General features: G+C 37.6%; 1 protein-coding gene across 3 annotated transcripts in view; it reads right to left on the reverse strand.

The window, feature by feature from the left end:
* LOC135104959 (IQ and AAA domain-containing protein 1-like) overlaps window positions 1-13,995 on the reverse strand; it is a 528,680-nt gene that overhangs the window by 10,871 nt on the left and 503,814 nt on the right. For all 3 annotated transcript variants that reach the window (XM_064012787.1, XM_064012788.1, XM_064012790.1), the window contains one exon: window positions 1,838-1,932. In XM_064012787.1, coding sequence (XP_063868857.1) covers window positions 1,838-1,932 — 95 coding nt within the window. The remainder of the gene's footprint in view (window positions 1-1,837; window positions 1,933-13,995) is intronic.

Here is a 13,995-nt window from a genome sequence, read left to right on the forward strand (position 1 = left end):
CAGATGGCATGGCAAATGTTTTTGAAGGTTTCAAGGAAGAAGACCTCAGCGTAGCTCATACAAATAAACGAATGTGAAAAATTGAAAAAAAAAACGAACCAGAATTGAAAGACTTAAGCTATGAAGAATGACTTGAAGAGATGGGTTTACCAACACTACAAGAGAGAAGAGAAAGAGGAGGCCTGATAACAATGTACAAATTAGTAAACAATATAGAAAGAATAAACAGAAATGGATAGCTTGGTACCACAGATGGAAGTGGGAAAGAGACAGACAAGAGGGCATGGGAAAAAAAATAAAGAAGAGGGGATGTTCAAGCAACACCAAGAAATGCAGCTTCCCATATAGAACTACTAGAATCTGGAATGATTTGAAGGAAGAGGTGGTTGCAGTAAACAGTGTACATGTTTAAAGAGAAACTGGATAAATATGGCTATTGAAACAGGACAAACTGAGCTCTGGCTCATGCCTTGTACAATACAACTAGCTAAATACACACACACACACACACACACACACACATAGTATTTTGAGATAAGGGAATAAAGTGGGGGAAAAAGAAAGTCAGCTTCTTGAAGGCCTGGAATGAGTAAGTGCTTTTTCAGTGTTTTCAGTACCTTGAATTTTGTGATTCTTGAGTTTAATGCTATACCTTGGGAAGAAACCAAGTATGAAACTTAGGAAGAGTGTGTAGTTATGTGTTTCATTATACAAGAATTTGTTATATGAACAGTTCAGATGGAACCTAACTGCTCGTATCATCAGGATCTCCCAGTATAGGTTTAGATCTGAAACTGAAACTTGGTGTAGAGTTAGGTCATCCTTCCTCTTATACCTGGAATTCAGTTTTTAGCAACAAGTAGTATGTAATTATGAGTATTTTTATGCATTGTAACAAATATCAATTTTTAAAGTAAAATCCAATGTATCAACATACTTTTCCATAATTAATGATTACAACAATATTTTTCCCTTCCTCCATCGATATTATGACCCTCATTACTGTAATAAAAAATATGGCAGTTACAGGCAAAGAAAATAAGAATAATTTAAGTATTCTTTAGGAGTAACTTAAGGAGTAACTTTAGTTCCTAAAGCATATAATTGTAAAATGTTGGTACACATCTGTTGTGGGAATGAGAGCTATGATTAATAACTATGAATAAATATGTTAATAAAAGTATATTGTATCTAAATAATCCTTATATTTTCAAAAATGTTCTTGAGGAGAAAAGGAGATATCACTAATCTAAGGCAGATGCAGTACTAAATATTGGATCTGGATTTGATTAACATGCTGCAAAACAGCTGAAAAGTTTCAGTGACTTTTCCATCTACTTACATTCTCGTCTGCCTAACATTAAATATGTATCTTGATGATGGTGAATTTGTGGCTCTGACATAAGTAAAAAATTTAGACTCCAAACATAGATATATGTCAATCATTTAATACTACATGCAGCTTATTACTTTACAGCCATATAAATTATTTAAAAAAAAATGAAAAATATCAAGCAAACAAAGAAAGTGCATAAGTGTAATGTTATCAATCTCCATTTTTGAAGTGCAAAATATCCTTATGTTTTGTGTTTGGCTTCAAGGCTGCTGTGATCTTTTCCAAAGAAAAGTTTAATCTAGTGGAATACTAAAACTTACTTCACCTTTCCTAATTCTGCTGTAATGACTGTATGTCTGGCCACATACATATGTACTTACTATCAACTTACATGCTATAATATATATATATATATATATATATATATATATATATATATATATATATATATATATATATATATATATATATATATATATATATATATATATTCAAACCCACCTATAAATAGGCTCCAGTTTGCTTAGAGGCACCACAAACTCCTCTGCAGTCAATGGATTCTTGTCCTGCTTGGCTAGACGTTGCTCAGTCACAACCTGCAGCACAAAGTTCTTGTCTGGAGGAATATCATCTTTTATCTTCACTTTTATATATATATATATATATATATATATATATATATATATATATATATATATATATATATATATATATATATATATATATATATATATATATATATATATATATATATATATATCAATGAAACAAGTAAAAAAAATAAATAAATAAATAAAAAAAAAAAAGGGATCTAAGGATATTAAAAATGTTTCTAAACATAATGAAATCAGTATACAATACAGAAAGGTACACAACAATGAAAACATGATTTTTTCCAATGCAGTATTCTTTATGGCAGATGTGTGTTATGGCGACTGAAGAACCTATGGGAAAAAATTAATTGGTTCCAGGGAAACAGAAAATAACAAAAAATCCACAATAAAAAAAATAAATAAATAAACAAAATGAACACATTTTCACTAGTACATTTGAGATAATACAACAAATATATACAGCATCCTCCTGAGTTTCGTCCCTAGTCCTAAATTCTTACAATCCTGAGTTTCACTGATTAAGAATGAAAATGGAATTACATATATGAGAGTGAGAAGTAAAAATTACATAAAATGAATAAGGAGAGAGAGAGAGAGAGAGAGAGAGAGAGAGAGAGAGAGAGAGAGAGAGATCACTCCTTTGTACCTTATCTCTGACAGATAAGGGGGAGAGGATGTGACAGGGAAGGAGGTTTGAGACAAGAGGAAAGAAGGGAGAGGAAAGGAAAAAAAGGAGGAAGGGATGGGTGGTGGATAGGTGAGCAGCAGCTCGCACAGCTGGTGAGTTAATCTTGTCAGTTTTTGTTTGCTATTCTGATTAAATTTTTATTAAAATTTCAGTGTTCACACGAATGGTGAGTTTGTCCTACTAGTTTTGGTTTGTTATTCTGATTGATTTTTTTCTTTTTTTTTATTATTAAAATTCCAGTGCTTAAATGAGTGGCAAGTTTGTTATGCCAGTTTTGGTTCGTTATTCTGATGAAATAGTTATTTATATTTAGTGCATTATTGCAGCTGTATGTCATAACAACCATGCTTTGTCCCATATCCTACTGCAATTAAATGGAAAGACAGGTGAGGTTGTAAATACATAAAATGGAAGAATTTCAAATGGAAGGCCAAGATCTGACTGGAAATGGTGCTTAAAAAAAAAAAAATATATAAACTAATTAAAAAATATCCTACTTGATACCAGAGCTCATGCTTTTTAACTTATTAGACACCAAAGCTTAATAAAATGTCCCTACACGCATATATGAATGGTTTTGTGTTTTGAATTCAACTGTTAGGGCTTATAATTATTCTTATCATGCCTTATGAGTCATCTCTCTCAAAACTGCATTTAATATGTGAGAATTATGGGTATTCATGTCAGTATTCATATTTTTCTTAAAGGTGAGTAAAATAGGGAAAGTGGTGAAAGATCTTTCAGTAACTATATTTTCACAACACAGTGTCAGAGAGAGGGCAACCACAAGTCCCAATGCTGATATCCTATCATCAGCTATTCTAGTCTATTTACCTCTTATGTGCTGTGTTGCTTCAACTCTGGACCCAGTAAATAAGTGTACACATCATATCTGATTCTCATCACTTTCAACAACATCCTTCAAGGTGTATCATCAGTATTCTTGAGACTATCTATGCACACTCATACCTCAGTACTATGGACTTAAAGGGGGGAACATCAGTCCGATGAAGCTGATTGTCCGACACAGTGAATCCCCAGTTTTTCACGAGGTTATGTTCCAAAGGCACCCGTGAGATGCTAAAAGCCATATCATACTGAAGCTACCCCTAAAATGCCTATTTATTGTCTCTCTTAATAAGAAAAATCAGTACAGGTACTCACTGATGATGGATGAGATGAATGAAGATAATAAGTTAGCTGCAGCAAGATATAATATAATATAATATAATATAATATAATATAATATAATATATATATATATATATATATATATATATATATATATATATATATATATATATATATATATATATATATATATATATATATATATATATAAAGAGAGAGAGAGAGAGAGAGAGAGAATTGTGGCTGTGTGACAGTGTGACAGCGAGTGGATGACCTTGACAGTGGCTGGTGGCGTACCACTCTCTCTCTCTCTCTCTCTCTCTCTCTCTCTCTCAGATAAGTAATACACACATGCGCGCTGAGACAGAGACGAAAATGAGACTGAAAATTAGCAGTGTGGTAAAGCCGACACACTTTCTTTTTGTACTATCCTTCACCACTGAAGTGTCCATTCTTGGAGATTTCAATGTTCACCACCAGCTTTGGCTTTCCTCTCCCTTCACTGACCATCCTGGTGAACTAGCCTACAACTTTGCTATCCTCCATGACCTAGAGCAATTGGTGCAACACCCTATTCGTATTCCTGACTGTCTTGGAGATACGCCCAACATTCTTGACCTTTTCCTGACCTCTAATCCTTCTGCTTATGCTGTCACCCTTTCTTTTCCGTTGGGCTTCTCCGATCACAATCTCATATCTTTATCTTGTCCTATCGCTCCAATCCCTCCTCAGGATCCCCCTAAGCGAAGGTGCCTCTGGCGTTTTGCCTCTGCTAATTGGGGGGGACCTGAGGAGGTATTTTGCTGATTATCCTTGGAATGACTACCGCTTCCATGTCAGAGACCCGTCTTTGTGTGCTGAGCGCATAACAGAGGTGATAGTGTCTGGCATGGAGGCGTACATTCCTCACTCTTTTTCTCGTCCTAAACCTTCTAAACCTTGGTTTAACACAGCTTGTTCTCGTGCTATACATGATAGAGAGGTGGCCCACAAAAGGTACTTAAGCCTTCCATCACCAGAATCTCATGCACTTTATATTTCTGCCCGGAACCATGCCAAGTCTGTTCTCCAACTAGTCAAAAACTCCTTCATTAACAGAAAATGTCAAAACCTTTCAAGATCTAACTCCCCTCGTGACTTCTGGCATCTAGCCAAAAACATCACCAATACCTTTGCTTCTTCTTCTTTCCCTCCTCTATTTCAACCAGATGGCACCACTGCTATCACATCTATTTCTAAAGCTGAACTCTTCGCTCAGACCTTTGCTAAAAGGTTCCTCCCTCTCCTCCACCCTCTGACTACTTCATGCCACCTATTAAAATTCTTCGCAATGATGTTTTCCATGCCCTCGCTGGCCTAAACCCTCGGAAGGCTTATGGACCTGATGGGGTCCCTCCTATTGTTCTCCAAAACTGTGCCTCCGTGCTTGCCTAGTCAAACTCTTTCAGCTCTGTCTGTCAACATCTACCTTTCCTTCTTGCTGGAAGTTTGCCTACATTCAACCTGTTCCTAAAAAGGGTGACCGTTCTAATCCCTCAAACTACCGTCCTATTGCTTTAATTTCCAGCCTACCTAAAGTTTTTGAATCTATCCTCAACAGGAAGATTCTTAAACATCCATCACTTCACAACCTTCTATCTGATCGCCAGTATGGGTTCTGTCAAGGCCACTCTACTGGTGATCTTATGGCTTTCCTTACTGAGTCTTGGTCATCCTCTTTAGAGATTTTAGTGAAACTTTTGCTGTTGCCTTGGATATATCAAAAGCTTTTGATAGAGTCTGGCACAAAACTTTGATTTCCAAACTATCCTCCTATGGCTTCTATCCTTCTCTCTGTAACTTCATCTCAAGTTTCCTTTTTGACCGTTCTATTGCTGCTGTGGTAGACGGTCACTGTTCTTCTCCTAAATGTATTAACAGTCGTGTTCTTCAGAGTTCTGTCCTGTCACCCACTCTCTTCTTATTATTCATTAATGATCTTCTAAACCAAACTTCTTGTCCTATCCACTCCTATGCTGATGATACCACCCTACACTTTTCCACGTCTTTTCATAGACATCCAACCCTTCAGGAGGTAAACATTTCACGCAGGGAAGCCACAGAATGCTTGACTTCTGATCTTTCTAAAATTTCTGATTGGGGCAGACCAAACTTGGTATTGTTCAATGCCTCAAAAACTCAATTCTTCCATCTACCAACTCAACACAACCTTCCAGACAAGTATCCCCTCTTCTTCAGTGACACTCAACTGTCCCCCTCTTCTACACTGAACATCCTCGGTCTGTCCTTTATTTATAATCTGAACTGGAAACTTCACATCTCATCTCTAGCTAAAACAGCTTCTATGAAGTTAGGCGTTCTGAGATGTCTCCACCAGTTTTTCTCACCCCCCCTGCTGCTAACTCTGTATAAGGGCCTTATCTGTCCATGTATGGAGTATGCTTCACATGTCTGGGGGGGTTCCACTCATACTGCTCTTCTAGACAGGGTGGAATCAAAAGCTTTTCATCTCATCAACACCTCCTCTCTAACTGATTGTCTTCAACCTCTCTCTCATGTAATGTTGCATATCTAGCTGTCTTCTACCGCTATTTTCATGCTAACTGCTCTTCTGATCTTGCTAACTGCATGCCTCCCCTCCTCTCGTGGCCTCACTGCACAAGACTTTCTTCTTTCTCTCACCCCTATTCTGTCCACCTCTCTAATGCAAGAGTTAACCAGTATTCTCAGTCATTCATCCCTTTCTCTGGTAAACTCTGGAACTCCCTGCCTGCTTCTGTATTTCCACCTTCTTATGACTTGAATTCCTTTAAGAGGGAGGTTTCAAGACACTTATTCATCAATATTTGCCCACTGCTTTGACCCTTTGGCACAAACACAAATATTTTCAAGGGCTTCAAGGAAGAGAACCTCAGCATAGCGCACACAAATAAACAAATGTGGAAAATTGAAGAAGACTGTGAAAATATGAGAAGAAATATGTAGCTTAACAGCAATGATAAAGGCGTGGAAAGAAGAAGGGGAAGTGGGTGGTGACAATGTAAAATAGATTTCCAGTGATATAATAGAGATAAAAAAGAGAGAGATGTAAAGAGAAAAAGAAAACAAAGAACTGAGAGAAGAGGTGACAAAAATAGTGGACTTAAACAAGAAGTATTGTGAAGAAATTAAGAAACTCAAGGAAGAGAACGAAGAGTTAAAGAAAACTTTGCAAGAGAGAGAGGTTAGGGTTAGAGAAGTGAAGGAGTTGATGACAGGAAATAAAGAAAAAAATGGAAAAAAAAAAAGTGAGAGAACAACAACAAAAAGATGGACATGGAGGAGATAATAAGGCAACAGCAACATGAACACAATAACGATATGGGAAAGAAAGTGATTAAAATAATAAAGGAAAAAAGTAATCTTGTGAGGGACATGGTACAGAAAAATATGTGTGGTTGTGGTATTTGGGGTTAAAAAGAACCTACCCATGAAAATAGCTAGACAGAAAAGTGAAAAGGGCTAAAGAAATTATAGAAGAAGTGGCAGAGGAAGGAGAGGGGATAATCAAACAAACTGAAGAGGTTTACAGGATTGGAAAGTATGAAGAATGTGGAAAGACCAATGAAAACAAGATTCATGTCACAAACTGCAGCAGAACATGTCTTGCAAAACACAGGAAAATTGGCAAAAGTAGAAGGAATGAAGGGAATATGGATAAAAAGAGGCATGAACGAAGAGAGAAGTAAACCAAAAGAATTGAGAGCAGAAGTAAACCAAAAGAATTGAGAGTCAATAAATGGGGAGAGAACACAGGAACAAGTGAGAAGATTCACCTCGAAAGTTGTGGACATGAAAGTGGGGAATTGGTGGCACAAAGATGCCATGCAAGATTATCAAGAAGTTTAAAGATTATGTATACTAAAGTAGATGGTTTGGTATCGAGCCTATTGGAACTGAAAGACTGCTTAAAGAACGATAAACCAGATGTGGTGTGTTTAACAGAAGCCAAACTAAAAGAGGAAATAAAGTTGGGATTTCCAAAGGAAGGATATAGCACACGGAAGTGAGACAAAAGGAAAGGGAGGAGGAGTCGTGATGATATTGGTAAAGGAGGATATTGTTGTTGAGGAAGTGAAATGTGGGGATTAAGATCAAAGGAAGTGAAAAAGGAAAATCATTGTGACATATATACTACCAAAAACTAATGCGTAAAAAAATAATAAATTTGAAAGTATGCAACTAAAAACAAAAAAAATAGTATAGAGGAAATGATAAAGGAAAGTAACAAAGTGCTCTTAGTAGGTGACATCAACACTAAAGGAATTAACTGGGAGATGAAGTGAAAAAAAATGTTGGGTCATGGAAAGAACTTAAACCATGATGGTGAATACAATAAGACAATGGTTGAACGAGCCTACAGGATGCAGAGAAGAACCATCACAATTGGATTCCGTGTTTACAAAAACCCCAGAAAATAGACCAAGTATACACTGAGTCCAATTGGAAGAAGCAATCATGTGATAATAGAAACAGTACCACAGGAAAAAACAATACAGAAATGAGAGAAAGAACTATGCTAAGGCAAACTTTCCAGAACTTAATAAATTTTATGAAAAAATTAGCTGGATAGAGCTATTTGAAGGTAAAGCAGTGTAAGAAAAATATAAGATATTTTTGAGCAAGTATAGAGAGGAGGTGCAACAGTTTGTGCCAAGTTATAAAGTGAAAATCGGGAAACATGAATGGTATAATGCCAGGTGTGTAAAAGCAAAAAAGAAAAAGGACAGGGCATGGAAGAGAATGATGAGACAATTGAACAGAAATGTTAGAAGAGAATACAGAAAGATAAGGAATGAATACAGTATAATAAGAAGAGAAGAAGAAAGAAACTTTAAAAATGACATAGTAAGAAAATGCAAGGAAGAACTCAAACTCTTCTACAGATATGGAAATGGAAATGAAACATAAGGATGGCATAACCAAGTTAAAAAGGGAAGGAAGAATTTGTGAAACTGCTGAGATGAGTGAACTAATGAATGAGAGTTTTCAATCTCTTTTTGCAAAGGAAACTGAATTTGTGGCACCGAAAGTGGTATCATGGAATGAGGGAATACGGGAGATACAAGTAAAGAGAGAAGAAATCAAGAAACTGCCAGAAGACCTGGATGTTAGAAAAACAATGGGACCAGATCAAGTAAATGGATAGATATTAAAAGAATGCAGAGAACAAATGGAAGAACCCATATGGGATATAATTCAAAGCTCATTGAGAGAAGGAAAAGTATCAAGGGGATGGAAAAGAGCTAACATAGTGCCAATGTACAAAGGGGGAAATAAAATGGAACCATTAAATTATAGACCCATGTCACTAACAAGTATTGTAAGCAAGCTTTGTGAAATAGTAATTAAAGACAGACAGGTGGAATATCTAGAAGATGAAAAGATAATTACAGAAAAGTAATTTGGATTCAGGAAAGGGAGATCCTGTGTCACAAATCTACTGAGCTTCTATACAAGAGTAACAGATGGAGTGCAAGAAAGGGACAGATGGGTTGATGCGGTATACCTGGATCTCAAAAAAGCATTTGATAAAGTTCCCCACAAAAGCCTTATGTGGAAGCTAGAGAATGGACGAGGACTAAAGGGAGCAAACTGAGATGGATGGAGGATTATTTACAAGGGAGGTAAATGAGAACAGTAATCAGACACTAATTCAAGTTAGCACAGAGTGACAAGTAGGATACTGTAAGGATCTATGTTGGCACCTATTATGTTTCAAATATATGTAAATGATATGACAGGGTCTAAATAGTTATATAAACCAGTTTGTTCATGATGCAAAAGTAATGAAAATAATAAAGGATGAAAATAACTGCAAGGAGTTACAAAAGGATATTGACAAGATACGTACAACTCCCTGCCTGCTTCTGTATTTCCACCTTCCTATGACTTGAATTCCTTCAAGAGGGAGGTTTCAAGACACTTATTCATCAATTTTTGACCACTGCTTTGACCCTTTTATGGGACTGGCATTTCAGTGGGCATATTTTTTTATTTGGATTTTTGTTGCCCTTGGCCAGTGTCCTTCCTACATAAAAAAAAAAAAAAAAATTGGAGACAAAGATGAAAACTAGAGTTTAACATCAGAAAATGCCATGTGTTGGAAATAGGAAAAAGTAAAAAGGGACCTTCATGGAAGTACAAAATGGGAGGAGAAATAATAATGTAAAGTAGTGAGGAAAAAGATTTGGGAGTAATGATTCAGAACACACTATCACCTGAAAGACATAAATGGGATATTTGGCTCTACATACAGCTTGTTAACAAACATTGATGTAGCATTTAACTATTTAGATAAAGAAATGATGAAGGAAATTATAACAAGCATGATACGTTCTAAAATGGAATACGCAGTAGTAGTTTGGGCTCTGCATAGAAAAAAAAGACATACAGGAACTGGAAAGAATACAGAGCATGGCAACAAAGATGGTACCCGAATTGAAGGACTTAAGCTATGAAGAAAGATTTGAAGAGATGGGTTTACCAACACTACAAGAGAGAAGAGAAAGAGGAGACCTGATAACAGGAATGACTTGGTACCACAGATGGAGGAGAGAGAGAGACAGACAAGGGAAAATGGAAAGAAAATAAAGAAGAGTGGATGTTCAAGCAACATCAAGAAATACAGCTTCCCGTATAAAACTATTGAAGTCTGGAATGATCTGAAGGAAGAAGTGGTTGTGGCAAACAGTGTACACATGTTTAAAAAGAAACTGGATAACAAGGTACAAATTAGTAAACAATATAGAAAGAATAGACAGGAATGACTTGGTACCACAGATGGAGGAGGGAGAGACAGACAAGGGAGAATGGAAAGAAAATAAAGAAGAGTGGATGTTCAAGCAACATCAAGAAATACAGCTTCCTGTATAAAACTATTGAAGTCTGAAGGAAGAAGTGGTTGTGTCAAACAGTGTATACATGTTTAAAAAGAAACTGGATAAAAGTGGTTATTGAGACAGGACAAAATGAACTTTGGTTCATGCCTTGTACAATACAACTAGGCAAATACAACTAGGCAAATACAACTAGGTAAATACAAACACACACACATACACACAGAGAGAGAGAGAGAGAGAGAGAGAGAGAGAGAGAGAGAGAGAGAGAGAGAGAGAGAGAGAGAGAGAGAGAGAGAGAGAGAGAGAGAGAGAGAGAGAGAGAGAGAGAGAGAGAGAGTGCATTGCATCAAGGTCACCCACTGTCTTTCTTTTCTACTTTTCCTCTGGATGGCATGGTTATAGAAAATTATGATAATTATGATAAACATATGAACAACAATAATTATGATAAACACATAAAAAGGGCAAGAACCATGGAGCAATGAGCTACATGCATTGTTACACTGATGTAAACACATTGGCTGTCTGCAACAAGTGGTCAGTTCTTAAAGCAGTGGGTCATGTCCAGTGTTGCCACAACTCCATCTGTAGTATGCGGGACTTGGCTGCTCCAGATTTTGTCCACTGCTTCCAAAACCCATTAAAGTGAGGTCCGTAATACCAAGGTATGAGTGTATGGTCTTGGATTTTAGTGAATGGAAAGACAGACATGTGTACATATGCTATTATTGTGCTTATGGATATCCACCACAATGGCAATCAAGACATATAACACTGCTGCTCTTTCTCTCAAGAGTGATACAGTGAGTGCTCTAGATGTTCCGTGCTCTTTCTTTACTGTACTCACAAACACTGATGCTAAAACAGTTGCATTTAGGTCCTGGGGTGACATATAAAGCAATCTAGTGGTGTAAAATAACCTGTATGCCTGTCCCTGTATTTATGATACCCTCCTCATGACATCAGCATGGGAAGGGTCAGTGGGTACTCCCAAACATGTTTCATCTCTTATATGAGCATTTCCTACAGTTATAAAGGGAAAATAAAATAAAAAAATATATAAAAAGATGTGCAAGTTTAAGTAAACTTTTTTTTTTTTTCATATGGCTGTACAGCAGCAATGTAAGGTGATGTAGAAAGAAAAACGAAGAAAGAAGGATGGGAAGAAGATCAAGTAGATGAGGGAGAAGATAGAGAAAGAAGAGAGATAGGGGACAAGAATTTGACACGTCTCTGATGGGTAGTCTAGCCCACAGCACTTGATGTAACATTTACCAGCTCAGAGTCACTTATATTCCTCATGTAGTTTTTGTTACTTCCCGTCATCCATTCAATTTGAGTCTCACCCAGCAGTTAGTATAAGAGTTATACTCAATGATGGCATTGTCAGTACTCATCCAGCCCCCATAGTTTAATCACCAGAATTTCCAGAAGTAAATTGTTTTATTTGTATCAGTTAGCAGCCTACTATGAGTGTGAGGTGAGGCAGAGCAGCTGGGTGGAATGTGTCCCCATACCTCCCCCTCCTGTTTACCATGAGTCACTACCTGAAATGCAGCTGCAAGCTGCTTTCTCAAGCGCCAGTCAGTCACAGTCCAGCCAACACATAAGATAGACGTATGAAGGCAGAGAGTGTTGTTTGGAGTTGACTGGGAGGATTTTAGAGTTAAACAGGCCAGTTGCTTTAAGGGGAAAATTGAGTAATTACTGGCCGGCCTCTATGGGTAGTGTAGGAGTCTCTATATCAGCCTGCCAGGGAGTGTAGTTAATTGCAATGCACTTTGTATCAGGGATGTGACTCCTCAGCTGTGTGTGTGTGTGTGTGTGTGTGTGTGTGTGTGTAAGCAGAGCTTTGTTACAGAGAAAGTTTGTCTGTATTTTGTGGGCACTTTGTCTGTGTACTTGTTAAATGCTACTGCTGGTTCAGGCTCCTGGAGAGTGCTTGGCCACAGAGGACTCTAAGTTGGCTGCTGCGTAGTGAAACTTTACTTCCTCCTCAGGCCCTGTTAAGGTCTGCTGTCCAGGAAGCAGTAAGCAATACTACTCAGCAAGAGATATAACACTTTGAGGAACAGTGGGTGGATTTGTTAATGAGGGTGGTTGTCCAATGGGGTTTTGTATCTTGATCTTATATGTAGTTGTTGCTCATTGTAATCGTCTCTCCCTAGAACATGGGTGGTGATTCTTTCCCAGCTGTTAGAATTAGTAGTTGGTGAACTATTTCCTTGTCTGTTGGTGGGAGAAACAGACTGGCGACTCCATATGTGGGTAACCTGGTGTTATGGCCATCTGGTAAAGGGTGCAAGATTCAAAAGAAGACCTTGTAACCCAGATTAAGCTCTGCACTCAGTCACACAGGTGGGTAGTTGAGTGAAGCTAGTCCATCTGAGGCAGCATTGGCAAGGACAGGGATTTGTGGTCATAACAATATATATAGAGGGTGTTCAAGTTACAAGCAAGATACTTTCCAGAAAACTGCTCGTAAGTTGTTTTGCTCATAACTTGTCATCATGATTTTTCACTACAAAAAAAAGTATCATATGTTCCACAAACAATGTAATGCTTACTTTCTCATGGTATCAAGAGAGAGAGAGAGAGAGAGAGAGAGAGAGAGAGAGAGAGAGAGAGAGAGAGAGAGAGAGAGCATCTTGGTGATGTGATACTACTGAGCAGTGACAGGCCTGAGATTTCTGCCAAATGCAAGACTCAAATATGCCAGGTCCACAACCTGAGTTAAGATGAGATGCCCCACTCTCTCTCTCTCTCTCTCTCTCTCTCTCTCTCTCTCTCTCTCTCTCTCTCTTCGGGTTATACGTGCCTTTATAATTAATTAAGATGGCTGTTGGAAAGCATAAGACAGGTTTGTTTTCCTATTCATGGACTTAGGAGTGGGTGTAGCCAAAGCCCAGCAAGTGTAGCCCCGAGTTATGAGATGCGCGCTCTCTCTCTTTCTCTCTCTCTCTATGCACATATTTTCCTTTTTCCTTCTCTCCTTCTCGGCTTATACACGCCTTTATTCATGTAATTTATTAAGATGGCTGGCTGAAAGCATAAGACAGGTATGTTTGCCTATTTGTGGACTTAATATATTGGAACAAGTTTTTTACACCATGCATTGCAACCCTCCCGTTTCTATGCCTCTTAGAGGCTGACTGGCAGAGATCCATGCACTCTGAAATCTCAAGCTAAACTCACTGCAGTGCAGTACGATAAGTTTTTAAATTAAATTTAAATCTTAAACTACTGTCACAAAATAAACTACTACAGGGTCTGTGTCCTGAGGCAGTGGGCAGTCCTTCACTATGCTGCTACTCTGCCTGAGTAGTGGCAAAGCGGCACAGTAGG

The sequence above is a fragment of the Scylla paramamosain genome, chromosome 11, assembly GCF_035594125.1.
Source record: "Scylla paramamosain isolate STU-SP2022 chromosome 11, ASM3559412v1, whole genome shotgun sequence".
NCBI classification, from domain to species: domain Eukaryota; kingdom Metazoa; phylum Arthropoda; class Malacostraca; order Decapoda; family Portunidae; genus Scylla; species Scylla paramamosain.